The sequence below is a fragment of the Podarcis filfolensis genome (assembly GCF_964270895.1).
Source record: "Podarcis filfolensis genome assembly, chromosome: 7".
Classification (NCBI taxonomy): domain Eukaryota; kingdom Metazoa; phylum Chordata; class Lepidosauria; order Squamata; family Lacertidae; genus Podarcis; species Podarcis filfolensis.
In genome coordinates this window covers 35,410,456-35,430,690 of record NC_139603.1, presented here as the reverse complement: position 1 = coordinate 35,430,690, position 20,235 = coordinate 35,410,456, and the positions used below count along the sequence as shown (strand labels likewise).

Sequence of the window (20,235 nt, the reverse complement as noted above, 5' to 3'; positions counted from 1 at the left end):
TGCCATGGCTCTTCTGATTAAAATGGAAGTACAGCCACTATTACTGACAGGTACATACCGCATGTACTCAAGTATAAGCTGACTTTTCAGCACATTTTTTATGCTGAAAAAGCCCCGCTCAGCTTATACTCGAGTGAGGGTCCTTTCGAGCTGCTCTTTCCTCCTTCTCTGCCTTTGCCGCTGTTGGCGGCGGAGGAACGAGCAGCCTGAAAGCAGCCCTTTCGGGCTGCTTGTTCTTCCTCTGCTGCTGCCGCCACCACCAGGTTTGTGGTGTGGTGAACCCGCTTATACTTGAGTCAATAAGTTTTCCCAGTCTTTTGTGGTAAAATTAGGTGCCTCGGCTTATATTCGGGTCGGCTTATACTCAAGTATATATGGTATATCCCACCCAAGAGTTTACACTCATGTGATCCATTATTCTGGGATCAATTGTATGGTTATTGACTAAACCTGCAAAATGAGTGTCCTAGATTCCAAAATCATTTGGACTGGAATACTCTTGCTACAATGGCATGACTATTAATATCTCCCCCTCTGGGTGACACTATGCTTTTGCGTCTCTAAAATTTGACAGTTGTCACAGTTACTGACGTTTCTTGGCTAAGAGCACTTTGTAGGTTTATTATTCTTCAGTACCTGGTCAGTTTCTCACCAATTACTGCTTTCTATTTGCTCCTGTCCTAATTCCTCTATTGATCTCCCATTGCTTCAATTTCTTGACCCAAAATTTCAGAGCTTTGCATGAATATAACAGCTTGTTTTAGAAAATTGTCATCTTTTTATGTGAACCTCCTTGATAATTTTGTTGTGAGCTGGAAGGACAGGATGCAGATTCGAAAACAACCAGAGGTTTAGCTTTTTTGACGATAAGCACATTTTTGGATTTTTTATTTATTTACTTGAACCAGGTTAACTAACCAAAACAGAGACAGTATCTTGAAGAGAAATGTTGAAAGGAGGCTTAACATTCTTTCTACTACAGCATTTGCATAATTTTGCTTACCTTGTTTGTGGACATCTTTTGTTGGCATTCATAGACTAGGATTATATTTATTTAACTCCACTGCAATCTTCTTGAGCCATTCAAGTGTAATGAATTATGATAGACACTTAATTGTGTTCTAGTTCCACAATACGGCTTTAGGCAAAGGCTTGCGCCTTGGTGGACTATAAAGCTTCGATATGCAGTCACTTCTGACAGCTTTGGACTTTTTTATTGGCAATTACACAGATGGTGAAGAGTGTTTTTAGCTAGTGAGATGTGTTTAGAAGGAAAAAATAGTTTGCAAAAATAATTTATTCAATGAATAGCATTTGATGTTTTTCTCAAATTGTCTTTCCAAAGTTGTAATATTATATAATTTGTATGTTTTCTGAAATGTTATCAAATGACTACTGGTTCTAATAGTCAAAGGAGAATTGTTTATAGACATCTTAAGGTTTTAAATTATCGTTTTTATTGCTCAAGTATGTTCTACCAGCCCCCTTGCAAACAAGTGGGCGTAGGGTAAAACTTACCTGAATTTGTACATTTGCATTGGAAACAACTGTCCCTGTTACCGCATTCATAAAAAAGTGCACTATGCTATGAAGGATAAATTTACACATTCTGTACTTCAGAGCAGCAGTCTGATAATACATGATTTTACAGAAGCTTTTTAGTAAAACAGAGGTCTCACTCTCATAACTACAACTCTTACCGTGTTGTGAGAAATTAGAATTTTGGGGCAGGAAGGCATATTCTGAGAATAAATCAAGAGACCAACATCACGAGGCATTAAGTGCTATCCCCCCACAATGAGCAATACTTCACAGAAGTGGAGATGGGGTCTACCCACTATGGTACTTATTTAGTAAAAACACAAGTATTTAGAATTGGGATACATGCATGATACTTTGTAGTTTTCAAGCAAAGTTGTAGACATGCAAGATGTTCACAGGATGATTGGGAATAAATAGTATCTGAGATACGTTCGGGAGTCAGCTGTATTCTGGATGCCAAATTTAGGTTTTCAGATAGGAGGATGAATTTCAAGGCTTCCCATATTAATAGGTATTAATAAGTGTTTCTCATTTAAATGTTTAACTCACCTGCCTTTCCGGTGACACTCAGAGTAATGCTATGTTTACTATAATTTATCTTCATTAATATTGAAGAATAAGTGTATGTTTTCTTGGTGTTAATGGCCATTGCACCAACCAAGAACTGCTTTTTTGCAGAAGAAAATTAATTTCAAGTGCCAAATTGGTTTTTCATCTCACTGTTCTGTCAGAATTCCCAAGTGGAACTGCTTTTGCTGGAAATCAGTGGGTTTAGTTGTTTGGGTTTGCGTTTGGCACCAAATGTTGCTTTTCGGTAAGATTGGTTCTACTTGACATCATAATTTATTTGGGCCTACCTGTCAAATAGGGATGCGGGTGGTGCTGTGGGACTTGCCGATCAGAAGGTCGGCGGTTCGAATCCCCGCAACGGAGTGAGCTCCCGTTGCTCTGTCCCTTCTCCTGCCCACCTAGCAGTTCGAAAGCACATCAGAGTGCAAGTAGATAAATAGGTACCACTCTGGCGGGAAGGTAAACGGCGTTTCCGTGCACTGCTCTGGTTCGCCAGAAGCGGCTTAGTAATGCTGGCCACATGACCCGGAAGCTGTACGCCGGCTCCCTCGCCAATAAAGCGAGATGAGCACCGCAACCCCAGAGTCAGTCATGACTGGACCTATTGGTCTGGGGTCCCTTTACCTTTACCTGTCAAATATGGCCCATGAAGGCTCTTTTTTAGGGGGGGGGATTTTGTTTTGAACATTTTTTCATCTCATTATATATCATTTCCCAATATGTGCTTGCCCAGCACATATGAAAAAATGTTCCTTCTACTTCTTTACATTTCCAACACATATCCGATTCCAATTTTGTACATTTTAGCCAATCGACTATGCTATCTACGAATCATTTTCATATAGTTCTCTTTCAGTGTATAGCGTGCAGTAAATTTCTAATCATTCTTCCAGAATTTCTCCCAGAGATTTAATTCTATATTGATGTTACAGTTATTTTAAAGCTAGTTGTATTTAAGTAAGCTTCCTAATGGTTTTTAAAAACATTTGTTTGATAAAAAAACTCCCACAAAAGTCAGCATAGGAGTAAAATGTGCCTGTGATTTCTTGATTATTGCTTATGTTGACTTGTTTTTTATTTATTTAAAGGTAAAGTGCAAGTTAAAAGCTCAGACATTCAAGTTGGCGATCTCATCATAGTGGAAAAGGTTGGTACTTTAAAATATTTTTAGATTGGGGACACACACACACTACAGATAAGAGCTCTTAAAGTTTTTGCTTTTTGTATGATTTCCTGCCACAGAGCAGGTTTCAAGCTGAATAGGTAGTTAATGGGCATTATCTAATGCTATGCCAGCAGCCTGCCCCCCATCTGCTCTGGAAGGTACGCCAACCTTCCAGATCAGCTTTTTAAGGTGCACAGTGAGGCTCAAGGGGAAAACAGAAAAAGAGAAAGTCCTGTTGCACAGTCAGAAGCCCATTGCAGTCAAACAGGCCCTGCTGGATGTCACCCATTGTTGTAGTTGTTTAGTCGTTTAGTCGTGTCCGACTCTTCGTGACCCCTGGACCAGAGCACGCCAGGCACTCCTGTCTTCCGCTGCCTCCTGCAGTTTGGTCAAACTCATGTTGGTAGCTTCGAGAACACTGTCCCACCATCTCATCCTCTGTCGTCCCCTTCTCCTTGCGCCCTCCATCTTTCCCAACATCAGGGTCTTTTCCTGGGAATCTTCTCTTCTCATGAAGTGGCCAAAGTATTGGAGCCTCAGCTTCAGGATCTGTCCTTCCAGTGAGCACTCAGGGCTGATTTCCTTCAGAATGGATAGGTCCATGGGACTCTCAAGAGTCTCCTCCAGCACCATAATTCAAAAGCATCAATTCTTTGGCAGTCAGCCTTCTTTATGGTCCAGCTCTCACTTCCATACATCACTACTGGGAAAACCATAGCTTTCACTATACGGACCTTTGTTGGCAAGGTGATGTCTCTGTTTTTTAAGATGCTGTCTAGGTTTATCATTGCTTTTCTCCCAAGAATCAGGCGTCTTTTAATTTCGTGGCTGCTGTCACCATCTGCAGTGATCATGGAGCCCAAGAAAGTAAAATCTCTCACTGCCTCCATTTCTTCCCCTTCTATTTGCCAGGAGGTGATGGGACCAGTGGCCATGATCTTCGTTTTTTTGATGTTGAGCTTCAGACCATATTTTGTGCTCTCTTCTTTTACCCTCATTAAAAGGTTCTTTAATTCCTCCTCACTTTCTGCCATCAAGGTTATGTCATCTGCACATCTGAGGTTGTTGATATTTCTTCTGGCAATCTTAATTCCAGTTTGGGATTCATCCAGTCATAACCCTGAACAAAGGATACAAGAGAACACATTTAAAATCTTGATAATGCCTTGTTATTACATAAAACTTGCAATGATCTCCTGTCCAAGGGTGATCAGGGCGATTGGGTCCACACTTGCATAGCTCCAGCAGTGTTGCAGCTGGATATGCTCCCAAATAATTAATTGGAGTAAATTGGTAGGGCTTATTTTATTTATTTCATTTTAGCAAATCTAAAGTAGATCTTTTCCAACCGTTGTTAGTATGAAGGACTTTATAATTTTAAATATTTACTTTTGTTACAAAGACAAATAATTGGAACTCATAACTGACAAATATGAGAACTTGTTTTTATTGGTATCCTGCCATTGTAATGAGGATGGTAAGATTAATTATGTCTGGTGGTGTGTGAGAGAGCTGCGTTTTTGTCAAAGCTTCAGCTTGTTAACGGGCAACAGTTTTAAAGGATAACGCTAGTAACCTGAGATGTGACTAAAAGGTTTATGTCAACATTAAAAGAGAAGTTGTAAAGATGTATAGTTAATCTATATAAAGACAGCACATCTGATTTTATGTTTGTCATTTAAGGAATGATTTATTGACTTCTGAAGTTGCCTTTTGCCTCTCCTCTCAGTTTTGCAGATAGTAGGTTCACAAGTATTGAATATACAATATAGTTCATGTTCTTCAGTAAGATTTATATTTTTTCTGTACCCTCTCTTTCCACCTTACTATATAAAAAGACTTTTTGCTCAACATAGGAAGGACCTGGACGGTTTTAGAATATGCAATAAAATTTCAGCATTTTTTAAAAAAAATCTGACGGAGTGAAATGAGATTCTACACTCATTCTCATGTCATTTGCTTTTCTTAGATGTTGGAATAGGCTCTACTGTTATTTCTCTGTAGAACGCTAAAGGTTTGCATTTCCCATCATTCTGTGTTTATGTGTGTGTGTGTGTACACACATACTTCACAGCAGCAATGCGAGGCTATTTATTTGATCAGAGATCAAAGACACTGTGCAGAGGGGGTTCTCAGTCTAAAATGCCTGATTCTTAAAGGCTGTTGGAGGAAAAGTGATAGCGTAAACTAGTGCTGCCGTTTTGATGTTTACTGTACTTAATGTCTGCTATTTGTAACTATGGATCTTGTGATATGGGCAAAATGCTAACGGTGCCTTTATCCTATTTGCTAAGGACAAAATCAACTCCACTTAGCTTTAGCATTTTGATAGTTTAGCAAGTTAAACATAGTTTAAAAAAATGAAAAGAAGGGGAAGGGAATTGAAACACCATCGGACAATTGACAGATTTGGGTGGGTTCAGGGGTACACAGAGGAGGGGGTAATTCTGTTCCATGAACATAATGACTATATGGGATTCAATCCTTAGAATTAAATGCCCCCCCTCTCTATACGCACACACACATATATAACAAACATGTTGTACTCCCCCCCCCAACAGAATCAGCGAATTCCATCTGACATGGTGTTTCTGAGAACTTCAGAAAAAACAGGTATGTTGATATTTTCTGGTATTGTTCTGTGGATGCTTTGTGGAGGATATACACTAGTGATTATAGTAACTGAAAGTTTATATTATTGCTGTTTTCAAATGGATCCTCTTGGATTGATTCTGTAGTTCTGCTTTTTTCCTTTTTTCTTTTTTTAAGTAGATAGGAACACCTGATCTAAAATAAAAAGAATTTATACAGCTTTAGAGAGGATCATGATTCTATTTGTGTAAAAGCTATGTCTTTTGTACAAGGCAGCAAACCTGGCAGGGAGAAAATAAAACTGCATGCCCATGTAGTCTTCCGTGAACTGATATGTAACCCCTATCACAGACAATGCACAATTTAGCTACATGTGGTAGGGTGGAGTTACCACATCCACTCTTCGGATGCTAGCTTTTTTTCTTAGATTTAAGATGGAAGGGCCTGTGAGGCCATTATCATCTCCCCCCCCCCCAACCCATGTTGTTTGAGAGCTGATGCTCATTGTCGGTGACTGGCTGGCTTATGAACTAGTGCATGGGTAGGCAAACTAAAGCCCAGGGGCTGGATCCGGCCCAATTGGCTTCTAAATCCGGCCTGCGGACGGTCCGGGAATCAGCGTGTTTTTACATGAGTGGAATGTGTCCTTTTATTTAAAATACATCTCTGGGTTATTTGTGGGGCATAGGAATTCGTTCATTTTTTTTTTCCTTTCCAAAATATAGTCCGGCCTCCCACAAGGTCTGAGGGACAGTGGACCGGCCCCCTGCTGAAAAAGTTTGCTGACCCCTGAACTAGTGGCTACAGGCTTTGTTGGAACTCTGCTTGACCACACTCCCTGTCTCTTCCTGGTAGGAGCTGATGTCTCCTTCATCTTGGCAATAGAGTCAGGCCTCTGTTTTAGCTCTACTACTGTGGAACTGGCGTGTGCCCTGGTAGTTGGCAGTCTTGTCCACCGGCTTAGCTTGGGACTCTTTTGTCATTTCCTCCATCTCTAGTGTATACAGATTATACAAAAGCTGGTTGTTTACTTGTGGAACTGTGCAACAGATATTGCTCCTTTAGTTTGCAGCATAGCTGTCAAGTGTCCCTTATTTGAAGGGACAGTCCCTTATTCCAGCGCCATGTCCCGCTGCTGTCCCTTATTGATGGATGTCCCTTAAATGATGTCCCTTAAATTTCAAAGGAAGCAGCTCCTCTCCCTTCCTCCCTGCCAGCCAGGGAGGAGGGAGGCTCCAACTGTGTTGCTTGGCTGTGTTGCTGACCCAATAAAAAGTCTAAGAAAGACTGGGGAGGGGGTGGCTAGTTAATGCAAGCTGAGGGGTTTTTTGAATGCTGGACGCCATTTTGTTGCACGTGCTGCTGCAAACTTTGCAGTGCAAAGCCAGGCCGGGGAGGCATCTTAAGTTGTGGCTGCATAGGCCTTGTGGTGCATGTGATTCAGATTCTATTCAGTTGAACGTCTGGTTACAAAGTTGGTTGGACAGTGTTCTCGAAGCTACCAGCATGAGTTTGACCAGACTGCAGGAGGACAGGAAGACTGGAATGCCTGGAACAGGTGAGGCTGCAGGTCCCTTATTTTGGCTGCTGGTCCCTTATTTTCAAGGCTGCTGGTCCCTTATTTTCAAATCTGTAAGTTGACAGCTATGGTTTGCAGTGCTCTGAATTCTAGTCTTACACTGCAGTCCTAACACTTCCTAGGGAGTAACCCCATTAAAATCAATGGCACTTACTTCTGAGTAAATATACATAAGATTACACTGTTGGTATATTACATTGATGTGATAAATTCATATAGTGGCTGTGTTTAAATGTCATGCTGAGCCATGGTTAATTAACCTTGGCTAATATGCTCATCCCTCCCCTCTCTTCTAGTACAGCTGCGAGGAGTAGTTTAGAAGCTTTCACTTAACCACACATTGTTGCATAATTATTTTATTTATTTTTATTTAACCAAGATTTAGACCCTGCTTAATTGACAAAAATCTCTATGAAGCTTGCACAAAGTGCTATAAGATACTCATTTAAAATACAGATAAAATCAAATCTTAAAACATTTTGACATAAAAATTATCAAAATATAACTAAAACCAGCAATTTTTAAGTGTTAAAATTGCATACATGAGGTGAGCTTGCCTAAACATATATTTTTTTAAGCAGGCATCATCAAAACCAACAAACTGATTAATTTTGGTATACCGTAATTAAAAGTGATTCTACAAAAATTAAAAAGAAAAAATTCTGGTAGAATTTAGTAGAATTCAAAGTGGAAGCTGAAGCTTGTATACTTCCTCCTCACCATGACTGTGCTGGAGGAGGAGGTGGTGAGTGTGTTCCTGTGTTTATACACTTAACAGGTAGCTGTATGATATTGCTCACCTGTGGATTGTGGTGCTGGGGGGTGGGGGTTGTTCTGGACCAACATAACTTCTTTTGCTTTTTATATATTCTGGGTAGTTAGTTATGTCTTCTTAGATTATGCCTTCTCAAATTAACGGCAGGGCTGAATTTATATTACTGGCTATGCCTCCAATTTTTTGTAGAAATTACAGAATTATGTTAAGTACTGTAGCAGGTAACCTGAAAGAAGACCTGTTACATTTCATTAAAAATGTTACTTAGTTGTTTTGTGCATTTATACATTATAATTAATTACAAATAAGTGTTTTGTGGCTTTTTGCACAAGGATGTTTGACACTTTGAACCTCTGAAATTGCACAGAAAATGTGGTATCACTTTGGAATTCAGCTGTTCAACTCAAGTGTCACCTCCTATCTCTTTCTAAGCACTGCTACAGAATAATAAGGCTGTAATAGTTGTGGCACGTGTTCTGGAAATATCTATTATGTTTAGAAACCATACATTTTAAAACCTACCTGTCTTGAAACGAAAGAAAGTTTGGGAAATGTATTGCTACAGAGAATGACAAATGACTATAGTGAAGTTTTGCACATACGGCCAAATAAACTTTTATCTTCAGGGCATGAGTGACTGCCAACAATCTGTCCAAACTACTTTAATCTGTTCCCGTATCTCAGCTCCTATTCCAGTTTTAACATTTGATTTAACTCAGGCTAGCAATGTTTTGACACCTATCTCAAGCCATTGAATAATATCGCTTTTATGTGTTCCACCTATTGTTTTATACATAAACTCAAGTGGAATAATAGCATTAATACAAAGTATACTAATAGTATACTTAATATGCTAATACTTAAAGAGCTAGTGTAGTTTAGTGACTGAGCTGAAAAGGAAAAACAATCCTTTGTTTAAAGCTTGCCCCTGTTATGAATTGCAAAGTGGTCTTAGGCAAGTTAATTTTTATCAGGCTCAGCCCTTCAGCTGCAATATAGGGGTGTCTTTCACCCACATTCTAGATATGTTGCAAGATTTACACAAGAATAAGGGCCAGAATGCAGAGGTGTGCATTTTTTTGACTGCTGGTGGCACTTTATTAGGTATTTACTGGACCTGAGGGCCCTTGACCTTTTTTTGCGGGGGGTGAGGGGCAGGGGTGGGGAGGGGTATTTTGGCAATGCAGGGACTTCCACTGTTAAGTCAGAACTGAACTCTGTGTAGAACATCACACCTGTCACTTAAATACCAACCTATATATACAATGTTTTGAATGCTCAAACACTATATCTATTATTTATTAAATTTATATTCAGCCCTTCCGCCCAAAGAAGCCCAGGGTGTCAGTGCTAAATGAATGCTGTGTATTACTTAATAAGTATGGGTGAAATCCAGCTAAATCATTTTGTCAGTACAATGAGTTCAACTTGCATAATGGAACTTCCCCCCTCTCTTCTGCTTGCACATCCCCTAAATTTGTTCCGGAGGGGTTCCCCCAACCCCCAGGGCAGATTCGGAAAGGGCACAGAGAGAGGAGGGGAGAGTGGAAATCCAGTGATGTCCATTCATGAACAGAACAGACTTCCATTAATACAATACTGCTGCCTCCTCTTCTTCCCTTGAGAGGCCTCCAAATTGCTCGAGAGGGTTCAATCTTTGCTTTTACTCACATATTACATTTCTTTAAAGTGGAGTTTTGTTTAGCGCTTTGTTAAGGCAACTTATTACTGGTAGCGGTGGTCTAAGAATCATTAAAGTTGTTAATGTACTTTATATATCAGGTGAATGTATGTGCTACACATGAGTGCTAAGAATCAACTCATCTCAGTAGTAAAGTAGGTTTGTATAAACTAAAGGAATTATGTGGGCATACACCTGGTTTAAGAGACTCACTTAAAGCAGTTCTTAATATAGTGTTGGCCAACACAAAATTATCTGGGGACTATACAGGGAGAGTCATTGGTCAGTGGTATACTGCACATTTTGCACACAAAGGTTCTAGGTTCGGGCTTCAGCATCACCAGATAACAATATGTCAAGTACTGAGATCATGTGGCAATAGTGGTCACAGAGATAAATACAGTTACAAACCATTTTGAGGGTAGAAAAGTAAATAAAATGGCAGGTTAAATCTAGACTGAAAAAATAACAGAGGCCAGATATTCTGAAATACTGTTGGCAACAGTTAGTGAGATTTACAGTACAATCCTAAAATTTAATCAGTTAAATCTCACAGAGTTCAGTGGTACTTACTTCCTAGTAAGTACACTTAGGATTTCAGCTTTCATGTAACAAGAATGCATATATTTCTCATTTCTTATGTATTTATCTACTTAGTTTTACACACAAAAACCATATTAGTGGCAGAGGCCAGATATTCTGAAATGATGTTGCCCAATATCTTCCTTCTTGGTGTAGGTTATGAAGCTCCTCCAGTCTGCTGTATTAGAGTCCATTCCTTCCTGCCCTCTTGCAATCCATAACTGCTGACTCAGCTTCTCTACAAGGGCTATTTCCCATAACTGCTGACTCAGCTTCTCTACAAGGGCTATTTTGTTATAAATTTATTTTAGTGTAAGTCCTTGGAAATCTTCCAGTGCCAAGCTATCAAAGTCCCTGCTGCCACCAAGAGGAGGGATAGCTCAGATGGTAGAGCACAAGACTCTTAATTTCAAGGCTATGGATTTAAGCCCCACATTGGATGAAAGATTCCTACTTTGCAGGGGGTTGGACTAGAGGACCCTCAGGGTCCCTTCCAACTCTGATTAGTTCCAGTATATAAATTTAAACTAGTTAGTATTATGTCTATCACAATTGTTGTGTTTTCAGTGATTCTCAAAAATGGGATATAATTTCAAAATGAATTTGTTGCTTGCGCATGATGACTTTGCTTGTTTTAACCCTTTTGATTTTTTAAATGTTTCAAGAAAAGGAAGGTTTGGGATGTGCTTCTACTTCTAAAGAGGATATAAATTGTATAATTAGAATTTAAGAACGTGGGCAGATGCTTTAAATATCTCCTTTTCTCTGGATGATGCTCAGTGAATGCAAAATAATTCTGTAATGTATTTAATAAAATAAAAATTCCTAAAACGTACAGAGTCAATATAAGACCCCTAAAATATATGCAGCATGATCAAGCTTGGATTAAAAGCATCTGTGTGCTTGTCAATAAGGAATTGTGATGAGTTCAGGGGTATCATATTGACTGTGTATTAATACATGGTATCCTATTGGACCATAAGCTGATTGTTTAGAATGTAAATGATTCTGTTGATGGATCCAGTGACTGATGGCTTAAATTCCAATTAATCAATTGCTTCATCAGTTTCTTAATTCAGATCAAATATCTCCTGAGTGAACATAGTTCTTTCAGTGGTATTAGGAAAAATTAATGCTTTAGAACTAATTTTCATCAATCTCTTATAAATGTCAATATGTTTTTCCCTGTGTCCCAAGTGTGACAACATTATGGCATAAATATTTGTCATATATTACAGTTCCTTTTTACCGTAAGCTATCCAAGCTGAACTTTTCTTTTGAATATAGTAAATGAAGCTCTGTACCCCCAACATGTCAACTCAGTGGTGCTCTTCAGCTTGTCAGCTGCTTAAAATGTTCCTGCAATATAGTGATATAAATGATTTAAAATAAACTTTTGTTCTGTGTAGACATAAAACCCCGGGCTCTTAGTTTCTGACTCATAGCAAGCAGGTTGCTAATATTACAACACTTTATGACAGCTTCACATGCCTTGTTTCTCAATAACCCATCAATTAATTCTTCAGCACTTGACACAGACTCTTCATTGTGACACTTATACCAGTTGATCTTAATTTGATTGCCATTAAAACCACCCTTTCCTGACAAGTCTTGTCAATTATACAAAATAAAATCAAGTATTCATAAGAAGTCTGTAACAGGATATAGGCAAGAAGATTTAATAATTCAGTTTTGGTGAGGCTTAACTGGCATTAGTTGTAGCTAATGTTCTCATTTGTGAAAAATTTATCAGACACAACACTTGAGAGAGAATACAGACAGAATAGCTTCTATTTATACAGCCTTAGCTGCACGGTGGCATAAAAGGAGAACATGTTAGCATAATCTCATTCTTTAAAAAAAAGTAAATCAAATCTTACTCAGTTGCATCATGTTGAAAATTTGAGGCTTTCTGAATAATTGATTTAAAGCATCATGGTTATAGCTTTAATACAAAGAGAAAATGAGAGCATAATTTTACCCTAGGTACATAATTTTACCTTAGGCACAAGACGAAACAACTATTTATCTAGCTTGGGGTTGCCCCCCCCCCCCATTTTCATTGAAGTTTTACATATATATTCAGCTCTCCTTGTGTTTATTTGCAGCTAGTTTGTAATATTGCAAAATTATTAATTGAAGTTTTCCAAAATATTCAGCTTTTGTCTCAGCAAATCATTTATTCTTATTAATGTTTAACGGTGTCTCTTGACGGTGAGTTCTGAATAAAAATAATGCTTGCAATTTTCTGTTTTTCATAAGATGTTCTTTATTTCTTATACATCCTGCCTTGAGCATTAATTCCAGAGTCAGATGACTTACCCAGCTAATACTATATAATTCTATATTTAGCAAAAACTGGATGGTCAGTCCTGCTTTAAGATAAAAATTCTGAAAGTGGAATGGGCTGGTATCTCCTAAGGATTTGACTTTTATTTTTTTAATATGACAAGGCTAGTGTAGAAATATCATCTGAAGAACTGCTCCGGGGAAAGCATAAAATATGCCAATATGGAAAAGACTCCTTCAACTTGAAGGGTGACCAGCATATACCTTGAATCCCAGTTTGGGAGAAATTCGCCTTGTATAGGATCAGCTCAAGTCTCATCCATAACTTCTTTTGACAGGACTAAAATTCCAGCCCAGTCATGGCAAGATTGGCCAGAGGGAAGGGACAGAGCATTATGCTACCTCTCTCTGCATCCACAAGCATTTTTTGACAGAAATTTCTGCTGTTTGTGGAGGTGGCTTCCTATTTACACCCTCTTTTCTCCATTCTTCCATTTTCTTCCCTCAATATATTTTTGCTGCTTTGTAGCCCTGTTTATAACTCATTTTTCTGGGTTCAGTGGCAGACTTGAATTCTTCCTGTAAAAGGTAAAGGTAAAGGACGCCTGGACGGTTAAGTCCAGCCAAAGGCGACTATGGGGTTGTGCTGCTCATCTGGCTTCAGGCCGAAGGAGCCGGTTTTTGTCCACAGCTTTCTGGGTCATGTGGCCAGCATGACTAAACCGCTACTGGCGCATAAAGGACCGTGATGGAAATCAGAGCGCACGGAAACGCTATTTACCTTCCCACTGCAGCAGTACCTATTTATCTACTTGCACTGGTGTGCTTTGGGACTGCTAGGTTCGCAGAAGCAAGGTAGAACACAGAGGAACAGAGCAATGGGAGCTCACTTTGTCGTGCAGATTCGAACTGCCAACCTTCCAGTCAGCAAGCCCAAGAGGCTAAGGGTTTAGACCACAGTGCCATCTGCTCCCCTTATTCTTCCTATAGTTCACACACTGGGTGAAGTAAACTAAGCTGCATGGCTAGCTAGCTGCACCATGTCTCTGACTCTAGGCTAGGGTGAAGTGGAGGAATGAAAATGCACTGACACAGACTACCTACTCCATGAGCCGGTCAGCTGACCACTGGAAATCTTGGAAGGTTCATTTTGCAATATCTTATTAATATGGGTCTTTGATCTATTAAACTTTGTAAAGGGGAAGCAGCAATGAGAGGCTGTCATGTAACTCTTGACTTTCTCTTGTAAATTCATGCATGTTTTAGTAGACAGGCTACTGATGAACTTATTTGCAAAGCCTGTGCATAATACTGGAGGATGAGAGATCAGATTGGTATTGGTAGCAGTGGTCTAGTGAGTGGATTGGGAGCACCCAATGATTATGCAGTGTTTTTAAGTGTGTGCAGATAACATCAGTGCTTAGATAAGCAGAAGTCCCATGTAAACCTCTCTGAGCTTTGAAAAGTAGAATGATTGACTGTACTAACGACAAATATAGTGGTCTCTGATGTGTTAGAGAACCCCAGTTAGTCCTGAGTGACTGAGGGGGTTTGACTGATTGGGTTCAAAGGATGGCTAATTCTTATTTGGATGAGGGGTGGTGCCTCTTTTTAAAGTGTATTCTATTTTGTTTTTGCTTTTATTGTGTTATATTTTGTTTTGGCCCACCCCAAGATCACCTGTAATGAGGAGTGGAATATAAGTCTTTAAAAATAGATAGAACTGAGTGTCATCTGCATACTGATGACACTTTAGCCCAGACCACCAGATTACTTCTCCCAGTGGTTTTATGTAAATGTTAAAAAGCATAGGGGGCAAGGTGGAAAATTGACACACCCCACAAGCTAACAGCCCCAGCACCACCTTCTAATATCACTTATGGAAGAAGAACTAGGACTCCCATTTCTGCTAAGCAAAACCCAGATAAGCAGCTCAGAGGGATGCCATAGTTGATGATATCAAAAGAAATCAATACTAGACAACAATTAATGCTAGAGTCTTAATATCTTCCAGTTTTCACCAATTATGCAACATTTAAGTGGGACATCTAGAGATGTACGGGGAAAAAAAAAGAATATTTGTTTGGAGCTTCAATTTTTCCTTCTATTTTATTTCCGTATTGGATCCTTTATGTTAAAAATCAAACTAAAAATTAAACCCTTGTAGTCATAGAGAAAAGTTTGAAAGGGTGGTTCCAATAAGGTGATGAGATTAGAAACAAGGAAATAAGTATCAATATAAATAAATATAATTATTTTCACCTCTCATTTCTAAAGTTTAAGGAATTGTTTATTTGTCATAGCTGTGGATGACAGCAGTTTCAGTTTGGCAAGCGGTATGCAAACTATGACCTAGTTCGCATATAACACTATCAAACCATGCCTTAAGCAAGAACAAGCAAACATGAGTTCTCAAAGGGAAGATATTTGCTCTTTCTCTTTGCCTGCCTGCCTGTGCTTCTGTGAGCTAAGCCATGGTTTGTTTTAGCGTTACATCTGAATCCAGGCTTGTTGTTTGGTTTAGCTCCAGGCAAATCATGAGATGTAGTCAAGGTTTGTTCTATGGCTTACAGCTCATGGTTTATTAAACCATGAGCCCAGGTTCAAATGTAACCATGTCTTGGCTTACAGTAATGTGAATACAGCAGAACTGCAGGAGGGACAAAATGACCATGAGCTTCTTTTTTCCAGGAACCTGCATATTTGCTCCTTCATGCCAAGCCATTGTTTGGCTTAACATCATGTGTGAACTCAGCCTATGTAAATTATTAATAAAGTATTCAAATTAACTGCAGTTAGTTATTTCTTATGTGTTCTTTGCTGTTGCCTGTTTAATTTTTATACTTTTGAACTTTCATTATCTAAACTTAAGAATTAGTATGTCTTGGTACATTGAGAAGTCTTGCCAATAGTGCTAAAGAATTATTTCAAAATGCCTGGATAGGAGGACGTTTTATTGTTTAGGTTTTGCTGTAGTGATCACTATTGAAAGCTGACTTGGCACAAAGCAGTCTCTTTTTCTGGATAAAAGGGAAACGGACTATGAGATAAGTTATTGATGAAATTAACTGCTGAAGTGGAGAGGAAATGCAGCTGGCCAATACATGTCATAGTGTGAGCTCTATTAAATGAATATATGTGCAGTCAACCATTCACAGGAGCCACACTGGTCTTGAACTGCATTGATCTATAGTATAATTCTAAATGAAATTGATGGATGAGAGCAGCCATTGACAGGAAGGGTAAAGAGAACCATGAAATGTCTTGTATAGGGAAAGTATGATGGAAAATAGACTGTTGATTAGAGTGTACTATAGGAGTGTGGCATTCTCACGTTGTCTTATGCTTATTTACAGTGTTTTCAATTTCAATAGCTATGTCTGAAAAATGCTTACTATGTTTGGATTTTCCAGAAGTACCGGTAGTTAATTATTTTATACAGACCTCGGCCCATCTTTTAGGACATGTGTAGTTTTCAGCTGTGAACCAAAGTTTTATATAGCATTGTTTGAAATTTAGTACTTTATGAAAGTGCCTTTTAAAAAAAAAAAAAAGTTTTATTTCTTACATATTTTATAAAATAGTGTAGACATTGGACATCTGTAAGTTCTTCTGAGAGAGTATTGTGTGAAAATTCCACTTTTAGGCTAGTTATAATTTCAGGTGTCTTCAGTCTTAAATTGCTGGTTTAGTTAGATTTTACTTGCACCAGGGACCTTTGAGTATGGCACCAAAAATGTATTGATTTAATCTCGTTCTTGAACACACCATTCTTAATTCCATCATTCCCCATTATTTCTGAGAAATTGACACTTGAATCAGGCTACAAGTGAGCATTTACTTGGCAATGTAAAATGATTCAAGCCATATAAGAGAAGATGGATTTTTGCCAGTGCACATTTTGGGCAGCAATTTTCCAAGATGAAACTAGAGTTGACTACTAGGATTATTACACAATAGATTTGTGTTTATGATATAGTCTGTTTTCTGCAGCAGGATTGACCAGCTGGTAGCCCACTGGATCTAGCCTCTGGCTGCCAGTGACTCAACCAATTGCCCAAGCACACAGAGTCAGTTTGTGCTGGTCATCCTTAGTTCATTTAATATGTAGCTAGTACATGAAGAATGAAAATTTTCCCCTTAAGTTTTTTTGCTGGTTGGTCCTTATATTGGAAACTGATTTTCTAGAAAAACCTTGGCTGATACATTCTCTACTAAGTTAAACAGGAGTCCACAAATGGGTTCACCAGGAGTGAGTCTATGTATTAACAAAAGCACAAAGTGAGATATGAGTGTGTTTGTCTTTGACCTTACCATGGGCTTCAGAGTGCTCAGGCTTCAAAGAGATTCTTCTGCTTCAGAGTGCTTCAAAAGCCCAGTGCGAATGCAAGCACAACGCTCACACGCTCTGAAAAAAAGGTGGTAAGCTCATGCCTATAGTGCCACTGGAGTTTGAAGCAGTGACTTCAAGAAGTAGAGTCCCTCTGAAGGCAGTAGCTTCTCTATCACACTGCTCTTGAACTGGTGGGTTGTGACGTGATCCGAGGTGGTTCATAGCAGGAGCACTACCACCAAACAAATATATGGCAAAAGATTAAGAAATGGGTCCCCAAATGCATGTTTGGGTTTAAAGTGGGCCCTGGGTCTGAAAGGGTTGAAGATGCGTGGTTTGCACAACTGCAGGGACAACATTTTGCCCCTCTCTCTTGAATTGAAGGAAGAGCAGAGGAAGCCATATAGTTTTGGTGGCTACCAAGGCAAGTCAGACATGAGAATCCTAAAATGTTAACTTTGTGAAGTTTAAAAAGGTTTAGGAAACTCAAGAAAAACTTTGCATACACGTGCCTTTGCCTCTTGCACTGTGTCTATAGGAATCTTCCTGTTTGTTTCCCTGTGCCCTGCTAGAATTAAGAACATTGTTGTAAGACATTTCAAAAGCAACTCTTCCATAGCTTATGTCCATTTCCATTTTAATGGGATCTAAAACATCTGTCATGTTTTTGTTTCTTTTGCATTTTTAAGGTTCATGTTTTATCCGAACTGATCAGCTAGATGGTGAAACAGACTGGAAACTAAAAGTTGCTGTTAGTTGCACACAGAGATTGCCAGCTTTAGGGGTAAGCATTGTAGTTATACATTTCACTTCTTTCCCTGTGCCTTATGCAGATACATGTTATGAAGAAGTTGTGTTTAAAATTTCCAGATCAAAAAATTATATGTGCATAACACTGACTTTCCGTAAACAGTAAGTATATATAAAATCAGAAGACACTAAAGTTGGAGTAGCAGCATTTACTGGAGACCCACTAATTATATTCTCTGTTACTCTATGCCCGGGTAATTAAATTTAAAGTAGTGCTTAAGGAAATATGACAAGAATTATTGTTTTAATATTGTCAGTGTATTGAACATGCTTACAGTATTTATTGAAAGGTGGTCTTTCAAAGAGAAAATGTAGAATTGGTATATACAAGCTGTTGTTTTCTAATGGTTTGCTTACTTGTATTTTTTTGTTTTTATAAATAGTGGGTGTTCATTATTATGGTTGTAAGGCACCTCAAGTATGGAATGAGTAGAATATAAATATTTTAATTTCAAACTGTACAAGTTGTTACATGTTATCCTAGGGATATCTGATTTGTTTCTTAGGCAGCATCCCTGCCATGCTTCATGGCTGAATGATTTTGAAATTGGAAGAAGTTTCAAAAGCAGTTCTTAAGGTGAAATGAGGAATGAGTTCAAAGGGAAAAACCTAAAGTCCCGCTAGACATGTGCAAGCCTAAGACAACAATTTGGATTTTAGCTACAGTGTGTGTTGGTCCTGAAATACAGAATATGTACCATAAAGCTGGAAACATCTGGCTAAATGAAAGTAGGGACTTCAGTGGCTATTTCCAGTTAGTTGTGACATTACTCTAACAGAAAATAACTTAGAGCATTCTTATTTACCTTCTGTGAATTCACACCTATAGTCACCCAGGTGTGCCTTCAAACAAGATAAACTATGGTCTGCTCTATTCACCTGTGTGATGAAATCCACAGTTGAAATTAATGAATTAGATTAAGGCTGAAATTATAAGCACACTCACTAAGAAGTAAGTTACATTGAAAACAGTGAGACTCCATTTTGAATAAAATATGCATCAGTTTGTGCTGAAAATACAGTTTTAATTTTTTTTAAAAGTGTTATTTATTTGCTACTTTCAGTTTCTGCTTTTTATCTAGTGTGAAAGAATAGTATTGCCGCTTAACCCAGTAAATAGTAAATGCATTTCTTAGGTTTATTTCTGAAATAAAAGCAATAACGTGCAGTATAGTGATGCTGCTATTTGTTTGAAACTCATATTTGTTTGAAAATATATGCAGTAGCTTGAATCCAAAGGATTTTTGTTCTTTGGAATAGCTACCCTTTCTGGAGTTACTGCTATTGTAGAAACTATGGGAGCCATGTTTACAGCATTCATTTGGTAGGGTTACTTTACATAATCAGGTATATGTGAGTACAGCCATGCTGCAAATACAAGAGCTGCAAATACCTCAGGGACAATTTGTCACGGGAATCGCCAAAATTTGTTAAATGACCTTAGAGGGTAATTTGTGTGGGAGAATGGAATAATGGCAGAGAGTGAATCCCCCCTCTCTCTGTTTTGCACATCACATTGTGTCTGTGACTGAGAGAGATGCTGCAGTCCTGAATAGCATCTATGGTACCAAATAACTGAGTCAGGAGAAGGGCAGCTGAGTTGATTTTCTTAAAACAAAGATACTAAAAAGCTCTCAAATTGTGTATTTTTAACTAAACCCTATTATATGAAATGCTTCAAAATCCTTGCAGTTTAATAGTTGCCAGCAAAGTTCATGTGAGTCATATATATTTAATAATGTATAACCCCCAGTGCTCATGCACACACACAAATTGTGATTGTATGATTCCCTGGTTAGCATGTAAGCAAATGAATTGCATTTTGCTGAGGATGGGCTGATTCAGTTTTACAGTAATTCTTGAATGCCACCTGCTGGGCTGCTTCTAAAATGGCTGAGGAGATGCTTCATGTTTTCACCTCTGCTACAGTCCATACTCGCTGCAGTCATTGCAGCTTTGCCTGTTTAATATCTCACCCTACTGCCACTTTCTCCTGCAGTCCACAAAACATAAAATATTCAGGCATTAGAAAAATCAGTAATTCTGTAAAAGTTTTTTTTGCAAGTCATTTTTTAATCTTTCACCCTCTATGTAGGATTGATGAGAGACAGTAGTAGTTGCTGCCTACTGTCTCCTAGCTTCATCCACTGAAATAGCAAGCAAGAGTATAGATGTCCGAGAGCTTTTTGAGTACAGATGTCCTCCTATATACAAGATAAATCTTACTTAATTCTGTGCCTCAACAAGTCCAGTGACCTAGTCCTTAGGGAAGCACTTGACTAACCAATTCCAAATGCTTACTCATGATTCTGAGAAC

The 20,235-nt window shown here is 38.6% G+C and overlaps 1 protein-coding gene across 13 annotated transcripts in view; it reads left to right on the top strand.

Annotated features, from left to right (window-relative positions):
- ATP9B (ATPase phospholipid transporting 9B (putative)) overlaps positions 1-20,235 on the top strand; it is a 115,063-nt gene that overhangs the window by 27,230 nt on the left and 67,598 nt on the right. For all 13 annotated transcript variants that reach the window (XM_083623719.1, XM_083623728.1, XM_083623730.1 and 10 more), the window contains 3 exons: positions 3,201-3,259; positions 5,839-5,890; positions 17,798-17,892. In XM_083623719.1, coding sequence (XP_083479845.1) covers positions 3,201-3,259; positions 5,839-5,890; positions 17,798-17,892 — 206 coding nt within the window. The remainder of the gene's footprint in view (positions 1-3,200; positions 3,260-5,838; positions 5,891-17,797; positions 17,893-20,235) is intronic.